General features: G+C 54.2%; 8 protein-coding genes across 8 annotated transcripts; 5 read left to right on the plus strand and 3 right to left on the minus strand.

Annotated features, from left to right (window-relative positions):
- Nucleotides 1-61: 61 nt before the first annotated feature.
- Nucleotides 62-4,219, plus strand: CLAFUR5_12995 (Superkiller protein 3; the record flags this gene model as incomplete). Its single annotated transcript, XM_047912143.1, has 1 exon — nucleotides 62-4,219. One exon carries the CDS (start codon nucleotides 62-64, stop codon nucleotides 4,217-4,219), a length of 4,158 nt encoding a protein of 1,385 aa, XP_047767750.1.
- Nucleotides 4,220-4,257: 38 nt separating this feature from the next.
- Nucleotides 4,258-4,941, minus strand: CLAFUR5_12996 (uncharacterized protein; the record flags this gene model as incomplete). The annotated part of the gene is made up of 1 exon (XM_047912144.1): nucleotides 4,258-4,941. One exon carries the CDS (start codon nucleotides 4,939-4,941, stop codon nucleotides 4,258-4,260), a length of 684 nt encoding a protein of 227 aa, XP_047768205.1.
- Nucleotides 4,942-5,558: 617 nt separating this feature from the next.
- CLAFUR5_12997 (uncharacterized protein) lies at nucleotides 5,559-6,582 on the plus strand (the record flags this gene model as incomplete). The annotated part of the gene is made up of 2 exons (XM_047912145.1): nucleotides 5,559-6,332; nucleotides 6,439-6,582. 2 exons carry the CDS (start codon nucleotides 5,559-5,561, stop codon nucleotides 6,580-6,582), a joined length of 918 nt encoding a protein of 305 aa, XP_047768202.1.
- Nucleotides 6,583-8,818: 2,236 nt separating this feature from the next.
- On the plus strand, nucleotides 8,819-9,562 carry CLAFUR5_12998 (uncharacterized protein; the record flags this gene model as incomplete). The annotated part of the gene is made up of 1 exon (XM_047912146.1): nucleotides 8,819-9,562. One exon carries the CDS (start codon nucleotides 8,819-8,821, stop codon nucleotides 9,560-9,562), a length of 744 nt encoding a protein of 247 aa, XP_047768198.1.
- A 527-nt stretch (nucleotides 9,563-10,089) lies between these two features.
- CLAFUR5_12999 (uncharacterized protein) lies at nucleotides 10,090-11,607 on the plus strand (the record flags this gene model as incomplete). The annotated part of the gene is made up of 1 exon (XM_047912147.1): nucleotides 10,090-11,607. One exon carries the CDS (start codon nucleotides 10,090-10,092, stop codon nucleotides 11,605-11,607), a length of 1,518 nt encoding a protein of 505 aa, XP_047767978.1.
- Nucleotides 11,608-12,070: 463 nt separating this feature from the next.
- Nucleotides 12,071-14,089, minus strand: CLAFUR5_13000 (Heterokaryon incompatibility protein 6, OR allele; the record flags this gene model as incomplete). The annotated part of the gene is made up of 1 exon (XM_047912148.1): nucleotides 12,071-14,089. The coding sequence occupies one exon, from the start codon at nucleotides 14,087-14,089 to the stop codon at nucleotides 12,071-12,073; it is 2,019 nt and encodes a 672-aa protein (XP_047768340.1).
- Nucleotides 14,090-14,739: 650 nt separating this feature from the next.
- CLAFUR5_13001 (1,3-beta-glucan synthase component FKS1) lies at nucleotides 14,740-20,555 on the minus strand (the record flags this gene model as incomplete). Its single annotated transcript, XM_047912149.1, has 2 exons — nucleotides 14,740-15,049; nucleotides 15,103-20,555. The coding sequence occupies 2 exons, from the start codon at nucleotides 20,553-20,555 to the stop codon at nucleotides 14,740-14,742; spliced, it is 5,763 nt and encodes a 1,920-aa protein (XP_047768341.1).
- A 2,873-nt stretch (nucleotides 20,556-23,428) lies between these two features.
- On the plus strand, nucleotides 23,429-25,072 carry CLAFUR5_13002 (1,3-beta-glucanosyltransferase; the record flags this gene model as incomplete). The annotated part of the gene is made up of 1 exon (XM_047912150.1): nucleotides 23,429-25,072. One exon carries the CDS (start codon nucleotides 23,429-23,431, stop codon nucleotides 25,070-25,072), a length of 1,644 nt encoding a protein of 547 aa, XP_047768338.1.
- Between the last annotated feature and the right edge of the window lie 78 nt (nucleotides 25,073-25,150).

Consider the following 25,150-nt stretch of genomic DNA (forward strand, 5'->3'; position numbering starts at 1 on the left):
TCATCTTGCACATACCTCTGTGATGCGACCTTATTGGACATAGGACGACCAATGCGGGAACATGTCAACGAAAGCTGCCTTGAAAGCGGCAAAAACAGCCCTCGACAATCAGCAATATGACAAGGCAGCCAAGCAAGCACAGTCTGTGCTATCATCAGATCCCGACAATCACTTCGCCAAGCTGTTCCTAGGTCGTGCTTTCGAGAAGCAAGGGAATTTTGACGATGCGGCAAAGACTTACAACTCCGCCGCCAAGGCAAAACCGGACGACTCGCAAGCGTGGCTTGGTCTTTGCAGCGTGTATGAAGCACAAGGCGCCGAGAGACTCAATGAATATCGAGAAGCCGCGGTGAAAGTGGCCCAGATACATGCTGCTGCGGATGACAGAGATCGCTGCCAGGTTGTGATCGACAAGCTCGTGGGGTCCACGAAGCAGCATGGCAATCAGTTTCAGCAGAAGAAGACGCTGAAGGTCTTGCTTCCTGGTGGCCCTGTCTATGATTTCCTCGAGGGTCGAGTTCAGCAACCTGTCATTACGTACATGCGTCTGGCTGAGATCACCGAGACCGATGAAGCGCAGCGCATCAGCAAGGAAGTTGGCGAGAGGCGGACGAGAATTGGCGCAAAGCTGGGGCAGGTCACTGTAGATGTGAAGCGAGAAGTCTTTGGAAGCAGTGATCTGGAGCGACTTTACCAAGAAGTTATCAATTGGTCCGGTGATGACGAGGTGCGGAGGCAGTTCGAGGAGAAACTGCTTCAACGAGCATTTGATGTGCTCATCGTTCTCACTCTGGAAGAAAAGGCTGCTAAGCTGGACCAGGTTTTGAATCTGGCCGAAGGCATGGTTATTATTCACCATCCATTTCAGCTGGCTTGGGACTTGGTACTGGAGACGAGAGACCTTGACGAGCTACGGGACCTGGATGCCGGCATACTGCGAGAATACGTGGCATTGTTTCCGACCTCTGGCCTCGGCAGAATCTTGGATGGCTGGCTGAGCAGTGAGCTTTCACCATTCCCAGCGCCGCCAAAAGGCGAGGATGATGAGGAGCCCCCAAAACAGCTCAGTGCAGAGGATCGGTTGCTACTGCTTACTGAGGGTCTTTCCAGTGCAGAACAGTCTCCATTTGCGCATCGGCTAGTGAGTGACTACTACCTACACCTGGAAGAACATGAAAGCGCTGCAGCAACTGCAAGATCAGGTCTTAGGGCAGTGCAAGTCGAGTCAGGCAAGCTTGGAATGAGCTTCCAGAACACTAAAGATGCGTTGAATTCCGTACTGGGCACAGCTCTGGTTCATTATCAAGCTCCCAGGAATCATGCAGAAGCTCGGAGACTATTCGAAGACATTCAGCAACGCAAACCAAAGTCCACGCCGGCGTTGATCGGTCTCGGCATCATTCTGGAAGAGACCCAGGACTACCAGGATGCGATTGCTTTCTTTGAGCGAGCTCTGCAGGAAGACAAGGGCAACGTGCGCGTGGGTACGGAGCTTGCTTGGTGTAGGGCACTGAGCGGTAACTACTCACAAGCTATTGAAGAGCTTCAGAATGCGCTCGAGGTGATCAGGCCTGATGATCCACGCTCAAAAGACTTGCGGGCGCAGACTATATACCGGCTGGGAGTGTGCCTCTGGGAGACTGACACATCAAAGGCGGCACGGCGGGATCGAAATGGCGCTTACAGTCAGTTTCTGGCTGCCATACGAACGAACGTCAATTTCGCTCCTCCGTATACAAGCTTGGGCATCTACTACGCCGACTACGGAAAGGACAAGAAGCGCGCACGACAGTGCTTTCAAAAAGCATTCGAGCTGTCCCCTGCCGAGGTCGTGGCAGCTGAGCGCCTGGCGAAGTCATTCGCTGACCAAGGTGACTGGGAAATTGTCGAAGTCATCGCTCAGAGGGTGGTTGACTCGGGCAGGGCACGACCGCCTCCGGGTTCCAAGAAGAAGGGCATTAGCTGGCCATTCTCGGCTCTTGGAGTTGTTCAGATGAACAAGCAGGAGTACCAGCAGGCGATTGTCTCGTTCCTCGCAGCTTTGCGCATCTCACCTGAAGACTATCAATCATATGTTGGCCTTGGTGAGAGCTACCACAATTCCGGACGATACAATTCAGCACTTCGGACTTTCAATTACGCTCTTGAGCCGCACGATGGCATTTCGATGAAGGTCTCCGGTGAGATATGGTTTGCGAGATACATGCTTGCCAACGTACACAGGGAGCTTGGCGAGTATGATGAAGCCGAAGCTGGCCTTCGACATGTCTTAGAGGAGCGACCGACAGAGTTTGGTGTGCTGGTGTCGCTTCTGCAGACTTACGTGGAACATGCTGGCAAGTGTTTGGAAGGTGGGCTCTTCGGTCAGGCCGTTGAAAACGCTAAGAGCGCGATTGCGATTGCGATGACAATCGCGAAAGATACGCCCAACGCTTTCAACTTGTGGAAAGCTGTTGGAGATGCATGCTCACTGTTCTCATGGATCCTGAGTGGCACATCGGACTTCCCCACCGAGGACATCAAAGCGCTGCTGGATACCTCAAGCGATGGGAATACATACGATATCCTCAGCGATGTTGATCGGATTACTTTAACAGGTATCGACGATGACGGTGGATTGCCCACATCTTTGATCGCAACTGTACTTGCGTACAAGAGAGCCGTGCACGCATCGTCTCACGATGTCCATGCGCAAGCTGTCGCATGGTACAATCTCGGCTGGGCAGAACAACGAGCCCATGCTTGCAGTGATGCTAAGGCTGGGAAGAAGTATCTTACTACTGCAGTGAGAAGCTTCAAGCGTGCGATTGAGCTAGAAGCTGGCAACTACGAATTCTGGAATGCGCTAGGCGTGGTCACTACCACTCTCAACCCAAAGATTGCTCAGCATGCTTTCGTGCGCTCTTTGCATCTCAACGAGCTCAATGCCAAGGTCTGGGCCAACTTGGGCGTGCTCTATCTGCTACAAAACGACACTGAGCTCGCACACTCAGCATTCAGCCGGTCTCAAAGTACGGATCCGACCTATGCGCATGCTTGGATCGGCGAGGGCTGGATAGCATTGCTCTTGGGCGACACCAACGAGGCGCTGAACCACTTCACTCATGCCTTGGAGATTTCGGATTCCACATCCGTCATTGCGAAGCGACAATATTCCGTCTCCAGCTTCGACTATCTTTTGACTTCGCCGACGGCGTCGAACGACCTCACGAAGCTGATCCAACCTATCTTCGCCCTCGAACAGCTTCGTACCCAAGTCCCTCAGGATCTGCCGTACCAACATCTTGCTGCGCTACTACTCGAACGTGTTGGCGATCACATAGCCGCCATCGAGGCACTGACAGAACTCGTTGAGGCAGCAGAAGCTGAGTTCGAGGCCACAGAGTCACAGGCTGCGGAAGCGAGATATGCCATGGCGAAGTCTGATCTTGCTCGTAATCAGCTCGCAGCAGGCTTATTCGCAGACGCTGTCGAGAACGCGGACACTGCACTTGACCTCACGTCTGGTGCTGATAACAGCGGCTTAAATGCAGAGGCCCGACGCAGACTTCGACTTTCGGCGCAACTCACCTCCGCATTGGCCCAATACAATCTCGGTCAGCTGAACGACAGTATCACCATGTTCAAGGCGGCGCTCAAGGAGAGCCAGACAAATCCGGATGTTGTCAGCTCGCTCGTCAAAGTGTTGTGGGCATACGGCGAGAAGCAGGTCGCCAGCGATTCTGCGTTCGAGAGCTTTGAGAAGAATCCAGACCACGTTGGGGCGGTGACCCTATTAGGTGCCATTGCTGCCCTCAATGACAATCACGAAACGGCTGCTGCTGTGCGCGACGACCTATTACTTCTCCGTACGAAGGACACTATCTCTGGTCATGACCTTGATGGGATTGAAAACCTTCTATCGGCAATGGCAGCTATTACAACAGGAAGTGGAGATGAAGGTGCCTTGGAAGAAGCCCGGGCTGCCATCATGCTGAAGCCAGACCATCCTCAAGCATGGTCGGAACTGGCCGAGCTTTCTGGCGAAGTGTACGCAGCCGAGATGGCGCTGAAGACTGCTTCACAGGCTGTGCCGCCGCTTGGCGATATGGAAGTTCGCGAGTTGGCGAGAGCGTTTGCTGGTGTTGGCACTGCGGGAGATGCTCAGCGAGCCATCTTCCTGGCGCCCTGGGAAAGTTGTGGTTGGAATGCTATGAGTGAAGTCATTGGCAACAGGTGACCGGAGATCAGACAACAACAGTTCCTCTGTCTTGTTGTTCAGTCGTCTTCCCCATGCTCCAAGGCTTTATCCGACCAGTGGACCATCACTCCTTCGACTAGTCGCATGTCGTCGTACTTATTAATCCAGTCCTTTAAACCTTTGCTGTACGCATCGTCGGCCTCCTTATGCCTTCGGTGTGACTCCTGTAGACACTCCACGGCTCGTATGACAATATACCGGCCGATAGCTGCAACAAATCCAAGAACAAAGGCAATGAGCCTCCAGAACACAAGAGCCAGAGCATAAAGCGCTAATGCGACTTCGTAGCAAGCTCTTGCGACCCATTGTGCAGCGTCCGAGATATGTACCTCCTTTTCCAGAAACCAACCGAAAGGCAAAGCGAAAATCCAGACCGAAAGAACAACCACAGCGACACAAAAACCAGGCACGGAGAGCGGAATTACCAAAGTGAGGACGCCGAGTGTAGTGCAAAACTTTATGATGACCTTGTCTACGGCATCAAGTCTGCCATCTCTGTACGGACCGCGACCCAGGATTGCAGCCACAAGACAGTGAGCGACTAGGGTACAGAGGAATGATCCAAGTAGGCCGAGCCAGATGTTCCAGAGAGTTGCTGGAGCATCGAGCCAGCCGGGCTTGCTTGAGCTCTGTGCTTCGAGCACAGCCTTGATTGCTGCGAGTTGACTCGCAGTCAAGCTCGCTTCGTCAATGTACACCATGATGGTGCGGCCGAGGCTTGATCCTTTTATTGAGTTTGATTTCGGTCTATTTGTGTTCGTGTACGCGGTGTGAGTCTGTGGCTTGGTGTACACTCTTCTACAGATCGAACACTCACATACACTGAGGAAGCCAGTGTGCCATATCGCTCCTCCTACCTGTTGCGAGTTGTACTCGAAGTCGACCGGACAACGAGACTAGACTCACGTCCTCCATGGTAGGAGGGCATCGCGGCATCTATTCAGGCTTCTGCATGCGACACGGAAGGCTGTACCAAGGCCCCTGCTATCATCGATCGATCTATAAGCTATACCGTCAAGTGTCGAGTTCAATGTCGTACCGAGAATAGCAATAGTAAGCGCTACATCTCAGGCTGATGAGAGCAGACACTGTATTTGTGAGCCAAGGTATTCTTGAAGTAAATGGTTGATGATAGGGGTGGATTTCGAGATACAAACTGCTCTCGCGATCGTACATGCTCGAGAGCAGTAGCGATTCTTAGGCTTTTGCCGCAAGAGCACCTCAGTTTTCAGACATCGGGAGGCCCGGCGCACAAGTCCCCAGATTCTGAACGAAATCCCACCCCGGTGGCTGCCCCTTTACTTTTCAAGAATCCAGGATGGCGGTACCGCCAAGTCGGAAGCCACTGCTGGAGACGACCGCAACTACGACCGAATTCCATTCCAGCCAGCATTCTCGTAACACCGCAAAGATGCCAGCGGTACAATTCCAAGACTTACCGGACGCTGCTCCGCGCATTGGTTTTATGAGTTGCCAGCCTGCGACCTCAGAATGGGACGTACCTCCACCACCATACTCCGGATTAGAAGAGCCCACGCCGGAGATCGCGCGACTGCGCAGATTCCTGTCGTTTTGCTTGGCTATCGACTATGAGTGTCTCGAAATCTCTCCAGACCTACTTGACAAGAAGGAGCTATTGCACTGGGCAGCCATAAGTCAGCTTTGCTTCGGAGTCTTTACAAAAGCTCGACCACGTTCCAGGTGGCCTCTTTTGGATTGGCCAAAGAATGCTGTCCATCATCCGCAGATCGAAAAATACATACTGAAGCCCGCTACGGCCCTGGGAGTCCCAGCTCAAATGGTGTTCCTCATGACAAGGGTTTTTATAACCGCCCTGGACAACCTGTATCAGCATACCCTTGAGGAGATTGTACTGGCCTACGGACATAATGTCTTAGCCTACAGAATTTACACCGATCGGGTATATCTCTTCGATAGAGTGCTTCCGCCAGATTCGGATTACAGGGCTCGCATAGAGGCAAACAACCGCAAAGCCGAAGAACGATGGTTCGAGAAGCTTGGCCCTCGGAAGTGGACAAGGCGGCACCCAGGACCAAATTTCGCCTCAATCGAAGGATGGCTCTTCAGTAACGTAAGTGAGGTCAGGTGCAAAAACCTTGATGAGACACATACAGGACGCCCATGACTTCTGCCCTGTCGTTTAAAACACCTAGGCTAACATACTCCCTCACCTTTAGCTTGTATTCGGAGTCTTGTGGCTTATCCCATCGGTGCCGGGTACCGTTCTCATGACTCACACTCGCCGTCTCTACGATCGTGTCGACCGGTCTTTGTCACCGCGTGCCACTTTGAGTGGTCATCAGAAGAAAGAAAGACGATGACAATTTCAACCAAGGATACAATTATTGGGCAGTCCGAGGTCTTCTACATCATTGCTACAGGTTCGAGATTCGCAAGTGAGAAACTTCGAAGCTCCGTCAAGCTTTACCACGCGATAGGACAAGCTACACCAAGCTCGCGCTAGAGCTACTGCGCTAGGCTCCGCGGAGCAAGGCCGAGATATTGATAGTGATGGGGCAAGTCAGTATAGAGAGGGCTGGCAGACATCGGAAGGATGAGGCCAGAAGCTGGATGTTGCGGCAAGCGTCCTACCCGCCTCTTGCTTTTTGTGAGGGAAGGTGGAAACGCGAGATCGACAACAACGTCACGTTCTCGTGATTACCCTGTACTTAACTTCCGAGGAGCATCTCTCCTTCTTCGATAAGATCGACATCACTACTATTGCTCTCTGTATAACGGCTGCACTCTGCAATGAGATCAACACGCCGCCCTCTCCCTTACGCATACTTGCTGCCACAAGTGGCCTCTTACAAACTATCTCGGCACTGCCCCAATACTCTCCTCTTTCCGCTATGGACCAGACCACAGACGACAGGCTTGTAGATCTCCAGCGTCAGATCAGAAGCTGGCGACCCTTACATCCAGTCTACTCCTACATCTCATTGTTGTTCCTGGCCGTTGGTGCAATCTGCTCGTACATTCGTTACCACAACGGATGGAGCTACGAAGAAGCTGGTGTCTGGATCAACCTAGGCTTTTGGGGCGGGTACATCGGTGGTGCCGCGATCTCAGTGTTTATTAATATGTGGGGACGGCGAATTAGCCGGGAAATGGAGAACAATATGCAGGAATTCGAGAGAGAACAAGCAAAGAGAGCTTTGTAACATGGCCGTGGTTGTGAGGTTCTGAGGGTCGGCGACGACGGGCAGACTACGACGGTAGAAATTGCAAGGTCGTAAGCTGATGACGGTATAGATGCTGCCCACTCTAGACATGTGTTCAATCAGCAGCGCGGCAGTGTCAGATTAGGGCGTTCGCTATGTCATGCGGGTGAGAGGAGAAGATGATCAACCCGTGTATGTTGAGCGCTGGAGACGGAGTGCGCAGACACTTACATGGCTTAGGCGCGTCCCCAATCGAGAAATTTGGTCTGCATGTACCAGATCATTCCAGTGACAAGAGTTCGATTCAGTTCGTTCCATTGTCTGCGACATGCATTCTACTGTCTTACATCTTGCAGCATGGACCTGCAACATGTTGCAAACGTACTTTCAGCTTCCTTCATGGCGTATAAATATGACGAGGGACACAAGTTCATCTGGACGTGCCAGTCTTGTTCCTCAACACAACCAAAGGTCTTCAGCAGTGGCCACTCGTTCAAGACAGCTATCAAGACTTCAAGACCATAGCCTGCCCCTTCATGACTCCTGTTAGGGGTTGCGCAACGAAGGTCTGCGGTATCGTCAAGGCATATTACCCCTATCCAACAAACCGGCTTCCCCAACGGCAACAGTTCCTGGACTCGTTACGATCGACAAGCCCGCCGACGGACGCTGATGAGCATTGCGCTCTATGTTACGACAAGCATGACGATCCAGTTCTGCTTCCTTGCAACCACATATAATGCCGACAATGCATCAGTACTCTCGTGGACCAAGGCTTCTTACGCTGTGGACTCTGCAACAGAGAGCTCTGCTCTAGCAGGAGTGTAGCACTGGCCCGGGTGAGGTTCTATATCGCAGTCATGACCTCTGTGATCACCTTGGCTAGTGTAGCGCCTTACTACTCCACGATACGTATCGTACCCACGGATAGGGTCGGCGCATTGATTTCGCTGTTGTATACGTTATTCTTTGTGATACTCTGGATACTTCAAGGCCTCATAGTGGACAGCCAGTTCGATCTGCCCGACCAAGGTCGCGACGTGACCTTAGGCTCCGTATTTTGGGAGTGGTTTCTGTACTTGGCCGTTGTGTGGCTTCCGTTCTTTCTCTTCTCCCACTGTCACTTTCCGACATAGACTGCATGTACGTCCGGATTCGACTGGAAGATTCAATGAAGCTGATCAATGTACAGGCATATCGGTCGGTGAGGACCCCGAGAGTATAAATGACTTCGACTCGGAGTCGCGTGGGTGTCCATCAATGGCAGTTCCTTTGTCCCCCCTCCACAAGCATCAACATTTCGAACAGAACGCCGGATCTGGCAGTCAGCATTCATTGTGTCTTTGTCCAAGACTTCCAACACCACAACTTCTCACCTCCAGTCATCAACAACATGCTCTCCATCAGCACCCAAGATCCAGGAGCCGAAAACATGGCAGACATACTGACCACACTCAAAACAACCGTCACCATCGTGGAACCACTCACAAAGACAGCACACCGCCCGCTTGAGACCCTCCTCTCGACCGCCAACGACTCAACGCACTCCTTCGATGTCTCCTCAGGCCCACTGTGGGAGAGCATCATCCGCGTCACATTACTCCTGATCACATGCCGGGTCGCCTGGAGCAAGTTCTTGATCATCGCCACATACATCAACAACGCATTCCGAGACTGGCTTGACGTTGCGCCTGGTCCAGCACGAAAGTTCAAAGCCAGAGCAGTCTTTTGGTTCATGGTCACCGTCTATCTGGTGACCCTTACCAACGTCGGACTCTTCCTCTTCGAGCAATTGTCTCAAATACTCTACCTCATGGAGACCGGCGGCCACGAGCATGTGGGCCTAGTCGGGGCAGAGTGGAGCAAATTCCTGCTGGCAGGAGCGGGGGTTCTGGCCACGCACAAGCTGCAGAGTGAAGAGGTGGGCATCATGGTCCAGTATGGGAAGAGGGAAGCAAGAAGGCCGGAGGCTGTGTTGCGAGAACCGGTGTGGTCACTTGTGGGGATCTTTGGGCTGACATGTCTCGTTCTTTCGGAGTTCTGCTCGGGAGTCTTGAGATATCAGGGAGCTTTGGCTGTGACGACAGAAGCTCTGCTGGTGCAGGTGTCGAAAGTGGTATGGGCGGCAAAGGATTGATTGAGCGTGGCGCATGGGCATACATGTACTTGGAAGGTAGCGTTTAGCTGTAACGACATAGTGTATGAGGTTATAGTTGTACTGGGCCTATCTGCGCGATGGTAGATATCATATACCAGTGTCTTTCACGTGCATGCCACCTTCACGTTCGTTCCTTCTTACGCGATTCGATCTGCAAGGATGTTGCGCTAGCGTGATGATGCTTGCGGCGCAGTTTGAGGCTCGCAGCAGCATTTTGTATCTCAGCGACGGGAACGGGCCAGGATTGGCAACGACATATCATCAGGTACGTACACGGTGCAGCACCCGTTTCATTCCATCAGCAACGCATCTATGCCGCCTTTTTCGAGGCACAGTCACGGTGCCGGCGCCTGTATCGCGGATGTCGGCCAATGTTGTCCACCTCACGCGACCACGGCCTGATTGCTCCTGCTACGCCTTGTGCGTACCGTCACCAGAGGTAGGAGAGGACTGACCACATACTCCATAGACCTCCTTTGTGCACAGGCACCACACCACCGCGCACGATGCCGGCCATGCTCGAGGATCCCACCGCGCCAGCGATCTACCGCGTCTCTGGCCAGCAGCCATTTCCCGACCCATTTGGCGCCATTCCACACGACATCATCCCTCGACAAGTGACCCTACGAGATCGAGTCACTACGGCGACATTAGTCCCTTTCTCCTCGCCGCACCAAGTCCCACCCCACCTTACAGCGTACTTGTGCGAGCTGTTGAACCGAGAGATCGAGAAGGGCGACACATATCCCATGATCGATGGCATGGCACTATCCTCCTTTGCAACATACTGGTTCGCCAACTTTGGCGCCATCATGCTCATGGGACACATCCAGACGGTTGAAGAGGTGACTCTGTTGGAAGAGCGCGGTGTAGACTGGGCAAAAGAGTGCTTGGGCAGCTTCTACGTGAAGCCAAACTACCCGGGTCGGAGCAGTCACGTATGCAATGGCGGCTTCCTGGTCACAGATGCTGCTCGCAATCGAGGTGTTGGTCGATTGATGGGCGAGATGTACCTGGAGTGGGCACCGAAGCTGGGCTACACATACTCCGTCTTCAACCTGGTCTACGAGACGAACGTAGCATCACTCCGAATCTGGGATGCATTGGGCTTCAAGCGGATTGGTCGCGTTAAGGGCTGCGGCAACCTGAAGAGCTTTCCAGATCACTTCATCGATGCCATCATTTTTGGCAGAGAGCTCGGAGGTGAAGGCGACGAGTACGTGAGCGAGGAACGATTTGACAAGATCCGCTTCTATCTCAAGACCGGCACATACCCAAACGGCTCAGACCGAGCTGAGAAGTCACGACTCCGGTCGGCAGCGACACATTACAGACTGATACCGAACGAAACTGGAGATGGCGACGACGATAAGCTGATGCTCAAGGGCAAAGAGGTCATCTCGGACCCACACAAGCAGTATGAGATTGCTCGGACAGTGCACGCACAGTCACACGGAGGCATCAACAAGACGACCGCAAGCATAGCAGAGAAGTACCACTGGGTCCGCATCAAGGAGACTGTCAGTGCAGCAATTCGCAATTGCACAGAATGCAAGGACACCACTCCCAAACCAACCACGCAGAACTTCACTACCCAGCGTCGCGCAGCTGCAGCACCCGCCTCTGCTTCGCCAGCCAGCAACAGCCGACCCAGACAAACAGTCACAGCCTCGGCGGACTCCGAACCCGACGCGTTAGCAGGCGCCTCGCCGCCACAACACGAGCAGGAACAGCAAACAATACCCGCCTCAACGATGAGCATACAATACTCCGACAACGTCTCAGAGGTACCACTAGACTACAGCGACATGCCAGTTGACCCGCAGATCATGCAAGGCATACAGCAGCATCTCGATTACGGTCAGCAGGAAATGTCACTGGATGGTGATCACGACTTCAAAGACGCTCAGCAGTATCCAGATGACGTGACTACAAGATTACGGGAGGGGCTTGAGGCTCAGGTATATGCCGCTGATGCTTTGGATCCTGCGGCGTCGCAGGTCCATAGGGCGAGGCACCGGTAAGTTGGGGGATTCAAGGCTGGGTCGAGCACAATCATGTGTGCTCTGATACGAAGTTATGGAGAGAATACATCGCACCAAATGAAATGGTACTCACAGACGTACACCCGCCCTTTCGACTCCGCGACGCTCATGCTGACGTCTTCCCATGCTTGTCCCGTGCTGTTCGTAATGTCCAGCGGTCTGCCCTACTGACATATCGCAGCACCTACTATGCGGATCTATATATCAACTCTCGGCCTCGCCTTATGCAAGAGTGACGCTCATATCCTCAGCCAGTCACACAGTACACGTGACCATTTCCGATTCCCCATGGGTCAAGAAGCTCTCGTGGATTGGTCGGTGAGAGTCAACGGCGGGCTTGAGTGCCAGCAACGAGGAGGTATTGCAGCAGGCATTGAGACGCACGATGAGGGCGTGGCTCGATGAAGTGGAGTGACTGATCTTCGTTCCATCGCTTGTGGCATCAAATAAGCCAAAAGTCCTCCTCCCTCAACTCCAACCCCGGCACGACATCCCCCAACTCTCCATACGAAACCCCATTAACCAGCGCCAACCCCTTGAAAGCATAAACCGCATCTCCTACCAGACGCAGCACAGCAGGAAACCTACTCCCATAAAGCAAAGCAACAACATCCCCAGCATCAACATCCCTCAAGCCGATGCCGATGAAACCGCAGCGAGTGGTGATGAACGTGTAGTCCTTGACACCACTCGTGCTCAATGGCATGTTGAGACCAAGGGTGTAGTCTCTTTCCTCGGGGTCCCTGTAGTCAGGTACGCTGCAGCGTTGACGCAGAGATACAGCTCTGTCCCAGGCGGCGAAGAGGTCTTCGCGGCGGTGACGGTCGTAGCGGAGGGATTGGTCTGGGGCTTTGCTGGGGAGATTGCGGTGGGCGCAGGTGAGGAGGTTGGTCCAATCAGGTGGGTCTCGGTCGCCTTCGAGCCCGTCGTACAGGTTTTGGGTAGGTGTGGTGTGCTGGAGCGCTTTGTAGGGGTCCCTATTTGGCAGTGCTTCCAGGGCGTTGACAATATCGTCTGCGCAAGTCTGACTCAACTTCATCAAGGCAAACTTGCTGGCTGGCTGTGCAGTATCACTCTCCAATGACACAACACGTTCGACAACGTCAAACACCAAGCCTCGCACCCTCAACCGACCATCCTCAAGTGCCACCGTAACCTCAACCTGCGCCTTCTCCTTCGTCCACCTTACAGGCCCCGACAACGTCCCAAGCTCAAAATCCGTCTTCCAAGCAAAATCCACCGCCCACGACGGCATCCCCTCAGTGCGCCGATCCTGCGCAGCAAGAAACGCAAAAGCCCTCAAATCCCCTCGCCCCTCAATCGCCGCATACGTCGCCTGCGTATAAATCACCCCCTCCGTCGTCTCATCAGAATAATCAACATCCACCAACACCGCCTCCCTCCTCCTCACCATCCCCAGCAAACAGAACACCCTGTCCCGCGGATCCGTGCAGTCCAATTTATTCGTATCCCCAATGAAATCCAGCAGCGATCGATCTTCAGCCTTGCCAGGTCTCATGGCATCTAAATTCCTGACGAGTCGCCCTGCCTCCATGATCCCCGGCGGTTTATACGGTCGCCTCAAGAACGCTCGCATGAGATCTAGCCAAGATCCTTCGAAAGATCCCAGTTGAATCTTGGGTGCGTACTTCGCGTTTACGACTTCCTGCACGATCCACGATCGGAAGAACCACAGTGGTGTAGCTGTAGCATGGCTCATAATCTCACCGATGGCAAGGTTCAGCATCTGCCAGCGAGGCTCGTCGTGGCCTTCGGCGGCTGTGTCGCGGTCGAGGAAGACTCGGGAGTATTCTGCGTGGACGCGGGCCCATGTGTGGGTGATGTCGACTTCGCCTAGCCAGACGAGGACTTCGGGAGCGGTGCTGTAGAGCGTTGCCATGAGGCGTACTTGTGCAGCGCGCTCGTTGAGGTCTGCTTGGTCGATGCAGACGGCGTCGACCCATAGTCTGCGCACCTCGGCTGGTCGGCGAAGACGAAGCAGAGCAGCGTAGAGATTGTCGGTGATTTTAATCCCTGGTTGACCTTGCAGCGTCATGGTTCGGCTCTGTGTATACGGTCCCCATGTGTACGACAGAGCTTGAAAACAGCAGCATGGGATCGTGTTACAGCTTGGGATATCAAGCTCGGTCTCCTCGCTGTTCTGCCGATCAGCTCTTCGAAAGGCATAGATTTGGCTTGAACACGTCCTCGCTGGTAAGTGGTGCTGTCGTCGAGCTTCGTCGTATTCTTCTAGAGTAGCATATGGCATCGAGTACGGACCGGCATTCTTGGTCAGTAGAAAGTTCTTGAGCAGCAGGCGTGTCCAGGAGTAGCACTTCAGCGAGACTGTTTGCAGCTTGCAGCGGATTTCATCTTGGCCAGTGCCAGGCAAAAGTTCAAGAATCCGAATTTCCTCGTCATCGCTGCTGAGTGGCGCATAAATGATCGTGGACGTGGTCATTGCTTGTGTTGTGTAAAGACAAAGTGTTCGCGCTTGTCGAGCGTGCACCTTGACCGGCTCCACGTCAAGCTGCACGCCTCCAGCTCGGCTGAGGGCTGCATTTCAGCCGCAGCCATTTTGACAATAGGACGATAGCCGAAGGATGAGAAGAGGTGAGACGTCAAGAAGACGACTGACAGCTGAACGTAAATGCCGTTTCAGACTTATGTATCAGCTATTGTAATTGTTCTCTAGACTTTCCATTTCATGCCCTGCATCCACCGCTGTCCCCACGACAGCAAAAACGCCGAGTAACCCAACAGACGCAGAAGAAAAAAGAAGCCGAGCGGTATGTACTCTCAGCCAGCACGGTACATTTCATCGACTTCTCTCAATACAGCTTCTTCTATAAGCTTGTTGGTACCAATGCCAAAGAACTCCAGGACCGGAAAGTTTGACGCCGTCCTGATGATGCCATGCCATGATTTTTGAGAAAGATTGCGTCCTCTCATTATGCGCCCAAGGTGGAACCCCGTCCAGATTGCGGCGTCTTTCTCCGTATTGTTTTGTTGGTACAGGTAACGGCGACTTGTATTTCGGGTTTGGAGATTGTGACATGCAAATTGTAAGAGAGGCGTTAGGCGCGGCCGTTAGATGCAGACGGCGGGCGCCTACGAGTTGTACGAGAACATCATCTTCCTAACGAGCTTCGCGCCAGCCGACGCAGTTGCCTCCGCTCCACCTCCGGCCACGGCTGTTCCGGTGTCAGATGCCGATGTGTCGTTGTTGTTCCAGTCAGATGGCTGCTGGAGATCCATAACGTCAAGCTTGAAGCTGACGAACTTGCTGGCGACGATCGGGCCAACAATCAGAACAATGAACAGAACGAACATCGAGAAGTAAAGGATCGCATAGCGTACGACACGGCGCTTGCGCAACTTGCTCTGCTTGAGCGAGTATATTGGCGGTCGGATCTGTCGGCTGTGAAGATGTTAGCAAGTGTGTTACAAAGAATGAAACGAGGTGCGACGTACCTAGGACGCAGCCAGAAGAGCATGACCGAGTGGAACTTGTCGATGTAAGGGACGAGGATGGCCGGTAGCATGAAGAAGAGGAGGATGTGTCCCAGGCAGAAATCTGCTGCGAAGAAGCCCATCTCGGTGATCTTGCAAAGGAACTCACGGCCGGGTTGCGACAGTGTGTGCCAGCCAAGAGCGTACCACTTTCCGGTCCACCATGCTATGTTGGAAGTGTCGGCGCGGAACTCTCTGGTCAGAGCAAGGGCAATGATCAGCTTGAAGATGAAGCGCTGAATGGCGACCACAGCGATCATGCCGAGCAGAGCCTTAGTAAAGCTCCAGCCTTCCAAGAAGAACATGACCTCGAAGAATGCGAGAAGCATGATGACGGCTATGGCGTGAGCAATAGCGGCCAGGACTGCACCGAACTTCTTGCAGCACATGCTAAGCACTGGACCCATACAGCAAGCCATGCCGAAGAATCCACCGGCAACACCAGCGTTGACACCAATAGGTCCAACGGCGACGATGAGGACACGGAGCAGCGATGAGGTAGCCTTGATATTCTTGCCATCGTTGTTGGCTGCGATGACACCAGTACCAGCGTTGATGTACAAGTATGGGATGAGGGTGACGGCAACCAGGAAGAGCGGACCGATGATCTCGCTGAAAAAGACGTTCGTGAAGTGTGCTCGCGGAGTATCACCAGAGAGCTTGGCCGATGGCTCACCAAGTGCCTTGCGCTTGAAACCAGTGAGACGTGTGCGTGAGAGACGCACGAAGCCGATCCAGGAGGCGGAGTGTGCCTTGGTGTTGCCACGAGACAACCAGCGGAGGAACTCGCGGTAGTCGATGAAGAAGTCTGACCATGCGAACTGGTGAGGGTTGAATAGGAAAGGAGAGATGACAAGGGCCAGGAGGGAGACCCAGAACCAAAGCAGCCAGTATCCCCAGACAGTCAACGTTCCGAACAGGAGCATCATCAGGAGACGAGCACCAAGGTAGATCGATGGACTGGCGAACCGGGAGTAGAGGACACCGAATGGCATGCGAGCGGTGGCGAAGCCACGTCCAGTTCCGATGTAGCGAGCACCACCAAAAGACAGATCCTGCTGCAGCGAATAGGCGTAAATCTGGGTGACGAACACCTCGAAGAGCGGAGACAGCGAGGAGAAATGCTTGGCCAGACGGGTTGCCGCACGCCAGAAACCACGCTCCGTCAACTCTTGGACCGTCAGTGGGACGAAAGAGATGAAGAACACGATGAAGATCGAGACGATGCAACGCTGAACCCAATCCATGATAGGGATAATGTTAGCGCAGCCCGTTGGGTACAGTGGGTCGGTCTCGGGAACGTTCTTGTTGTAGTTGCAAGTGATGGTCTCGTGGCGCAGAGCACCAAGGTTGAGCAAGCACCACATGAAGAGCTGCACCGATAACATGACGAACAAGTTGTTGATGTGGAAACCAGGATGAGCGTAGTAGAACGACAGGAAGCGATCCAGAGGAAGTTGCGTGCCGAGATAGTAGTACTCGCGAGACAACATCTGTTCGCCCATACCAGTACCGATCTTGGTGGTGAAGTTGAGAATGGAGCCGAAACCCAAGTCACGACCCTTACCACACTGGTAGTATTCGCAGTGCTTGATGCGACCACCACGGAGGAGGGCGTTCATACCAGCGTAGATATCCTCGTTCAGGTGGAGACCCTTCTGAGCCTTCGAGACACCACCACGGGTTGTCATGAAAATACCGTTGAGGAAATCGGGGTGACCGTAGTGGAGCTTACCACCGATCTGAGCCAGAGTACGAGCGAAGAGGGTACCGAATGTCTGTTCCTTTCCAGCAGCAACGTCACCAAGGATACCGATGTTCTCAGAGAAAATGTACTCGCGGGCACCGAGAATGGCGACTGGGTTGAACTTGGTGGGTGGCAGGCCTGGAGTGTATGGCGAAACGTTGTCCGTCGTCATCTCTTCGAACTCGGCGAGGACAGAACGGATCTTGAGGCACTCTTCGAGGTAGTTGTCTTGGTTGGCATCGATGAGCTGGATGTACTCTCCACGGTAGAAAATCAAGCAGTGGTTCTGGTTGTCAGACTTGCCGTCACCAAGGATTGGGTTACCGGAAAGCATAATGCGGAACTTGGGACGACGCATGCCGTTCTCCATGATCTCGGAGTGACCGTCGATGAGAGCGGAGAAGAGTCTTGGGTCCTCGCCTTCCGCAGTCGGCGGCTCCTCGTCCAGATAGGCAATCTGAAGATCTGGGTAGGCACGGAGCAGGAACTCGGCGTTCTCACGCTCCTCCTTGGAGAACTTGGCGTATCGCTGCATGGAAACACAGATCTTGAACTTGCGGCGAGCCATGCGCTCGAGCTCACGCTCAAGCTTGTCGGAGTTACCACCGAACATCTGGACAACCTCCGGGTTTTCCACGCGGTACAGTAGCTTGATGGCACGGCTGTAGTTCATGAAACCAGAGATGGTACGGTAGAGAGTCTGCGATCGGAGGGATGCCCAGATACGCGTGCGGAGGGTGTACTCGGGAGCAGCTGACTTGAAACCGATGCAGTAGAATGGCAGGTCGTCGATCTTGCTCTTCTGGGCGTCCTTCTCGTTCTTCTCGTTGTCGCCGTTGAATTGCGAAGTCTCGTCGGCCAGAATCTTGGTGTCCTTGACGAAACAGTCCCACTCATGTGGGTGAAGCTGCTTGAGGTACTCCAACATGGTGACACGCGAGTATGGCTCGTCTTCGCGGATGATCTCACGGAGAGAGAGCAGGATCTTCTCACTGTAGTGAGGAATCATGACCGTGAACGTTGGCATGTTATCAACTGGCAATGGCTCCGGAATTGGCGTAGAAAGAGATTGAGCGAAGAAAGAGATACGACGCTCGGCCTCAGACTGTGCTGGGAAGAACTCGGTCTTGAAGGAGTGATCTTCCTGGGACACAAAGAAGGTTGGAGCTCGAAGGGTTCGCTTGCCCTCCTGCTCAGATGGGACCTGGTGGTATAGCAGCTTCTGGACGTGATCAATGGCGAGCAAGTGCTCACGGTACATTGAGATGACGATGGCGTTCCAGATCTGCGAGATGAGCACCTTAGGCTTGTATTTGATCTCCATGTCGGTGGTAGCCAGGATCTTGGAGTAGACACGCTTTGGCAGACGAGAGAAGATGTTCCTCCACGGGGTCCAGATAGAAACACCAAGGTAGAAAGATCGAGCCACGGAGAAGACACAGTTCCAGATGACGTACCAGAGGAAGGTATCCAAGAAGAAAAGAATCAAATCCGTGAAGTACATGAGGATGAGCAGGACGGTTGGCTGTTTGTAGCAGAGGATGTCACCAATAGTGGCGTCTCCGATACAGTGCTGGATCTTCATGGTCGACAGGATCCGGATAGGGTCACGGAGCGACAGTGTCAGGAAGAAGTAGGACTCGGCAAGCTTGGCAGCGAAGACGAGAACCCAGAGACCGTATGACATCCACATGTCGTTGCCCTTCAGGCGTGGAAAGCTGGCAGTGAAGGTCTGACTGGCGACATATTGTCTTCGCTTGCCGTTGAGGTAGCTGCCGAATAGACCGCCCAGAGGCATGATGGCGAAGAAGAAGACGGTTGCCAGCGCAATCAGGAACTGTACGACGCCCAGAATAAGAGCGACCTTGCCGGTTTGCGAGACACCGAAGATGTAGACCGACGGGGCGACGTTGATAACGAACATGACGATCAAGACAAGCAGACGCTTCGTCAAGTGCTGGGCGCCAGCCCATCGTCGCGGAACGTACATCCATTCGACCAGAGTTGCCAGAATTTGGATAAGACAGCCAAGAGTGCCACCGAGAGCGACTGCAGACCAGTGAGCTGAACCATGCGGCTGATTGTTAAGCTGCTGCTGGTAGTTGGCGGTGTACAGTGTCGGTGAGTTGAAAGCAGTGTAGAACCAGAAGATACAGACGTGAATGATCCAGATACGGTTGAAGTTGGTCAACATGTGGAACCAGGATCGGGTCTCCTTGTAGGTCTTGAAGAATGCCTTCTTCCAAAGGACATCCCCGAGACGCTCGTATCGCTCAGCAGGTGGCAGATCGACCAGGCGGGTCTTATCCTCGAAAGTGATCCGCTCGATACCCTCTGGGTACCAGAAGAGCTGGTTCATGTCGTCATAACCAATGACCTTTTGGTGATCACGCTCCTTGCGGACATATTTGCCCTCGAAGATCTCGTAACCCTGATCTCTGCAGTAGTTGTACAGAGGCGTGATGCACTTGTTCAGGTATGTGAGCTCCTCGACTGGCTCGACACGGTTCTGGCATGCAGGCGAGTGGTAGTAGTCATCTGCGCACTTGAAGATGAATGCCATGATTTCGGGCATGTAGCGCACTTGGTTGGCCTCTCCCCAGCAGAGGAGGTAGAGAGCAATCTGACGAACTCTGTCGTGCTGAGACATGCGATTCATGCGCGTCTTCCAGCGGTATTCAGCGGCCTCCAAGCTGTTGTCGCCCTCGAGACTCTCGAGTGTAGCCTCTTCGTTTTGTGGGTTCTCCGTTGCCTTCTTCTTGGCTGCCTTGCGGGCTTTCCTCGTCGCTCTGTTTGCTTTTCCGAGCTTCATGTTGGCGAAACCAACGGCGTCATCTAAATCGAGATGTGCGGCGAAATACCATCTTCTGAAGTTTGCGTTCTCGCCACCGATGTAGTCGGCGTGGAGAGAGAGAAGTGCTTGGTTTGGCGACATACGGGATGCACGAGAGTCGAGGAGCGTCATGAGGTGATCGAACATGTTTCGCATGCTGTCGCGCTGGAAGCCGAACTTGGCGGTCAAATCGAGGAAGATGTCTTCAATCTCCTCCTTGGACAGCGGAATCTGTGCATCGGAAGTCCATGCTGGGTATGGCTCCCTAGACCTTTGACCAGCTGGCAGAGCACTTGTGTAATCCATGCCGTAGACGGGCGTGGAGGCGCCGGACGAGCGGTTGCCACCGTACGAGACTTGTGATGAAGGAGGCCGGTATCCGCGTCCTGTGCCATCACCGTACGAGTTGTATCGCTCGTCACCGCGTCCATAGTAGTCCATCTCGGCGGCGCGAGCCATGTCAGACCTCATGGTGAAGTCTGAGAACGTCTCCGAGTCTTCCTCAGAGTCGTGACCACGTCGGCCGCGTGGTTGACCATGGCTTTGGCGACCTGGTTGCTGGTACTGGCCCGCAGCGGGAGCTCCTTGGTCGTAGTATTGGTCATTGTAGTACTCGTCTTGATAGCCCTGCTGGCCGGCATCGTAGTAGCCATCGTGTTGATAGCCGTCCTGAGCACCAGCCTGGTAGTAGCCATTGTCATCGTAGTATCCATCATGCTGGGCTTGTCCGTAGCCGTGCTGGTCGTAATACGCCTGGTCGTCCTGGTAGTAGCTGTCGGCGTGCGGCTGGCCGTAGCCATCATCGTAGCCGGCGCCCTGCTGAGGGTGGGCCATGGCGGGAGGGTGTGGGTATTAGATATTACTGCAGTCGGGCGTCAGCGATGGGTAGATGGGTGCGTGGTTTGATGATGGGGGTGGTGTGGCGGCGCAATCAAGCGCATGCCAGGGGTTGCACAAACGTGAAACGCAGCGTGAGACCTGTTGCCGCAGTGAAGAGGGTCGAAACGTACCGTTCAAGCGTAAACCATGGGGATGCAGATGTGCCTTGCAGCGTGGAGGGCGGTGGGATGGGTATTAAGGGTCCTGGGGTGGTGTCGTCGCGGGTGCGAGCGAGCGGTGTTGTCGGAATGGGATCTCGACAGAGACTGCAGCCGTGGGAAGCGAGCGTTGTTGGGCCGGGCGTGACCCAGAGTCGTCGCTGCTGCGGCGGTGCGGTGGTGTGTAGCGAGAGTGGAAAGCACGTTCGGCGGCAGGCGGTTTCAAAACAGAGGCGCAATCGCAATCGTCGAAGGTCCGCTGTAGCGGGTGTCGTGCGGCGGGAGGTGACAACTGCGAGGCGAGTGAGAGAGGGAAGTCGCACCAAGGAGTGGCCGCCGTGCAGCGCTGTGGTTGCTGTGAGAACGAACGCGCGCAATGCCCGCAGCGTCTCCTGTAGCGCGTGCCCTGATTGGCGTCGGCAACGCTGCTCTGCTCCGCGTGGGCTGTCCGGTCGCACGATTGAGAAACTTTGTGATCTCAACTCTTCGTCTCCGCAGTTCCCAGATGGAAAAACGACTGACGCTGTACAAACGACTGCACTCGGCGGGTGAGGGTGGTGTCGACGTGAATACGAGGCAGTGGAGGAAAGAGACGAGCGTTTGTGCCTGCACCGCGAAGCCCAGACGGTCCGTGGCAGGGAGGGAAAGGGGGAGCCTGCAAACTGATTTTGTCGTGCCGGCCTCTCAGGAACGCTAGCTTTCGTTGTGCTGCGCACTGCTTGTTGTTGCATCACCCGAGAGTCCCATGGTGGATCGCTTCTCCTACCCGGCGCTCCTGATTCTCATCCTCAGCCTGCTCGACCTCTCACAAGCCGCGATTCTGCTCCGGAGTCAACGCCTTTGCTAGCGTTTCTTCCCACTTCCTAGTCATGACATGCAACGGCGTGATCAACCACAACGTTCCCTGACCTTGCACCGCGTTTTTCTGTGTGCGGTGTGGCTTTGCTGCGGCCGAGGACGATCAAGGCGACGCATCTTTGCGATATCAAGCAAGTATCTGCCACACTTCACGAGAGCTACTGCAGCTTGACAACAGCCTTCTTGACCATCTACTCTATTTTGACACTTTACCGTTGATGCTTCTTCATGTTTGTACCAGGATTACGAATGGGGGTGGCCAGGAGGTGGCCAGGAGCTTACCGCCCTCGTGCGAGCGTGTGTATTGAGCACACATGTATTATCGACTGGCCATGCTATAAGTTACAACAATCGCCTGCACCACAATCAATCTAAGGAGAGCCCCACGTTCAGCCAACCAGCCGCTGTGCGCTGCCAAAACAAGAATCTGCGGGCTGCGGCTCTTCTGGGTGGCAAAAGAGCTAAGCTTCCACGCACAACCGGCCAGTGCCTGTCAGCACGCTGCGCAATGGTTCTGAAGCTGAGCTGCTGAAACATGGTGGAAGCACATTCTATGAAAACGCTTGAATGAATGTCCACATGATAGCACCTTCACCTTCATATATTCGTCCGTGGTGGACAACTTGGCCTTTGCATTCAGCTGAAAATGCCTGCTGTGATGCCCTGACGCTCCCGCAACGAGCTTCAATACATGCAATGCCCCGCTGCGAACTGGCTTCTGTACCTGCAGTAGCAAGCTACATCGTGACGAGCAAGACCACAGCAACCAGTCCGAAGCTGTTGCCCAGCACCAACACGGCTGCGCGATCAAGGCAAGCTGCCAAATGCATCCAGACCGGGCATATCGTTACTCGGAGCTTACATCAACATAGCAAAGATCCGGCTGACTGGCTTGCACGATTGCGTTGACCTCGTATTCCCATAGTTTGCGAGACCCTCTCTCGAGGTGGCAATGGCAAGTGGTATGCCTCGTAGCAGAGTGTTGGCATGGTCGTGACGTTCACGACGAAGTGATGTTGAACGGATAAGTCTGGCCATGACCGGCTACTCGGCAGATCTTCGAAGTGTGAGTGAGGTTCTGAAAACGTTGAGCCAAGACGACATGAAGACGCCGGTCCTCCCTGTAATTAGATCGCCACACGGCGCGTCATGGTCGTTTGTGCAGCAGCGTGCTCGCTGACACGTGAGGTGGCTTTCGAGAATAAGGGCCTGTGAGTGATGAGAATGAAGCACAGTCCACGAGCAGAGCGCTTTCACCACACACGAGAGCGGCAAACAGTTTGTCGTAGGCTCGTAGCTGTTCCTTTCGTGTCCAGTGGTGCTCTCGGAGACTGAGTCGGAGTGGTAAAGCGCCGGTTGGACAGTTCTGCACACCAATGAAGTCCTCGAGATCGTATCGTAAAGGTGGCGCTGCAGACCCACCGATCTCAAACAGGCAAGGCTGGTCGCCAAGGGCTGCAAAGAACGCGTACGCTCGTCGGATCTGGCTGTCCCCTGAGAACAACACCTTCGCGGCGACGCTTCTCAACACTCATTGCCTTTTTCAGTGACGGTATCACTTCTTGCTGCTTCACGTGTGCTTGTCTGTCCTCGGTATCTTGGCGCCACCTTCGCCACTAATTCAGTTTCTTCAAGACACTCATTCACCGGGAAACAACCACTCGCTGGACGACTGCGTCACCTTCCGAACTTCACATCACTCCAAGTCTCATCCCTGCGACAGCCAAGCACCGGCTCACGCTCGTCCTTCTTGAGCAACATACCAAGCATCGCCATAATCAGAGACCTTACCATACCAAGACATAGCCCAACATGAAGGGTCTCGGCATTGCTTCGACCGCCATCGCGGCCACGACTTTCCTCGCGAACAGCGTGATCGCCGCCGATCTACCATCTATCGTCATCAAGGGCTCCAAGTTCTTCTACGAGAACAATGGCACCCAATTCTACATGAAGGGGGTCGCATACCAGCAGGACTACTCGGGCAATGGTACTACCACTTCCGACGACAACACCTACACCGACCCACTCGCCAATGCCGACAACTGCAAGCGCGACATCCCCTACCTGCAACAGCTAGGCACAAACACCATCCGTGTCTACGCCATCAACCCGACCTCGAGCCACGATGAGTGCATGACCGCGCTCGCCGACGCTGGCATCTACGTTATCGCCGATCTGTCCGCTCCCATCGACGGCGGCTCAATCAACCGCGACTCTCCAGCATGGAACGACGCGCTGTACGAGCGATACACCTCCGTCGTCGACGCGATGGAGAAGTACACCAACGTGCTTGGCTTCTTTGCAGGCAATGAAGTCTCCAACGCACCCAACAACACCGAAGCCAGCGCTTTTGTCAAGGCTGCCGTTCGTGATACCAAGGCATACATCAAGGCACAGAACTACCGCACTATGGGTGTAGGCTATGCCACCAACGATGATGCCGACATTCGTGAGAACATGGCCAACTACTTCAACTGCGGAGACGAGGAAAACGCCATTGACTTCTGGGGATACAATATCTACTCCTGGTGTGGTGACTCTTCCTTCCAGAAGTCCGGCTACGACGTCCGCACTGAAGAGTTCTCCAGCTACTCTGTCCCAGTCTTCTTCGCCGAGTATGGCTGCAATGAGGTTCAGCCAAGAAAGTTCACTGAGGTCGGTGCCCTCTACGGCAACCAGATGAACGACGTCTGGTCAGGTGGCATTGTCTACATGTACTTCCAGGAGGCCAACGACTACGGTCTCGTTACCGTGGACGGCGACAGCGTCAGCACCTTGGCCGACTTCAACAACCTGAAGACCCAGCTCGCCAAGGCCACTCCAACTGGTGTCAACTCTGCCTCGTACAGCCCTACCAACAGCGCCGCCTCATGCCCAACCGAAGCCTCCGGTGGATGGAACGCCAAGGCATCTCCTCTCCCACCTTCACCAAACAAGGAGCTTTGCGAGTGCATGTACAACTCGCTAGGCTGCATCGTCACCTCCCAGACCGACGTCGAGGACTACTCCGACCTCTTCGGCACCGTCTGCGGCTACGGCGACGAGATCTGCGCCGGTATCAATGCCAACGGCTCCACTGGTACCTACGGTTCGTACAGCATGTGCAACTCCACCGAGCAGCTCGCCTTCGCTTTCAACCAGTACTACGTCAGCCAGAACAGAGCCTCCGACGCCTGTGACTTCAAGGGCGCTGCCGCCACCAAGTCCGCCACATCTGCCTCCGGCTCCTGCGCTACGCTTATGTCGCAAGCAGGCACCGCAGGCACTGGCACCGTCATGGCATCCCCAACCGCAAAGGGTGGCTCAGGCTCTGGCGGCTCTGGTGGCTCTTCTTCATCTTCGGGTGCTGCTGGCCCAATGGCTTCCGTGCCAAGCGTCGAGAGCACCCTTATCCCCGTGGCATTCTTCGCGACTCTTGCTGCGCTTTCAGGTATGGGTATGATCTTATTATAGATTGCATAGCCAGGTCAGATCAGCTATCAAGTTAGAAAGGTTTGCTGCGCGCTAGGATGAATAGGACGCGCACCAAAA

Source organism: Fulvia fulva, chromosome 11 (assembly GCF_020509005.1).
Source record: "Fulvia fulva chromosome 11, complete sequence".
Lineage (NCBI taxonomy): Eukaryota > Fungi > Ascomycota > Dothideomycetes > Mycosphaerellales > Mycosphaerellaceae > Fulvia > Fulvia fulva.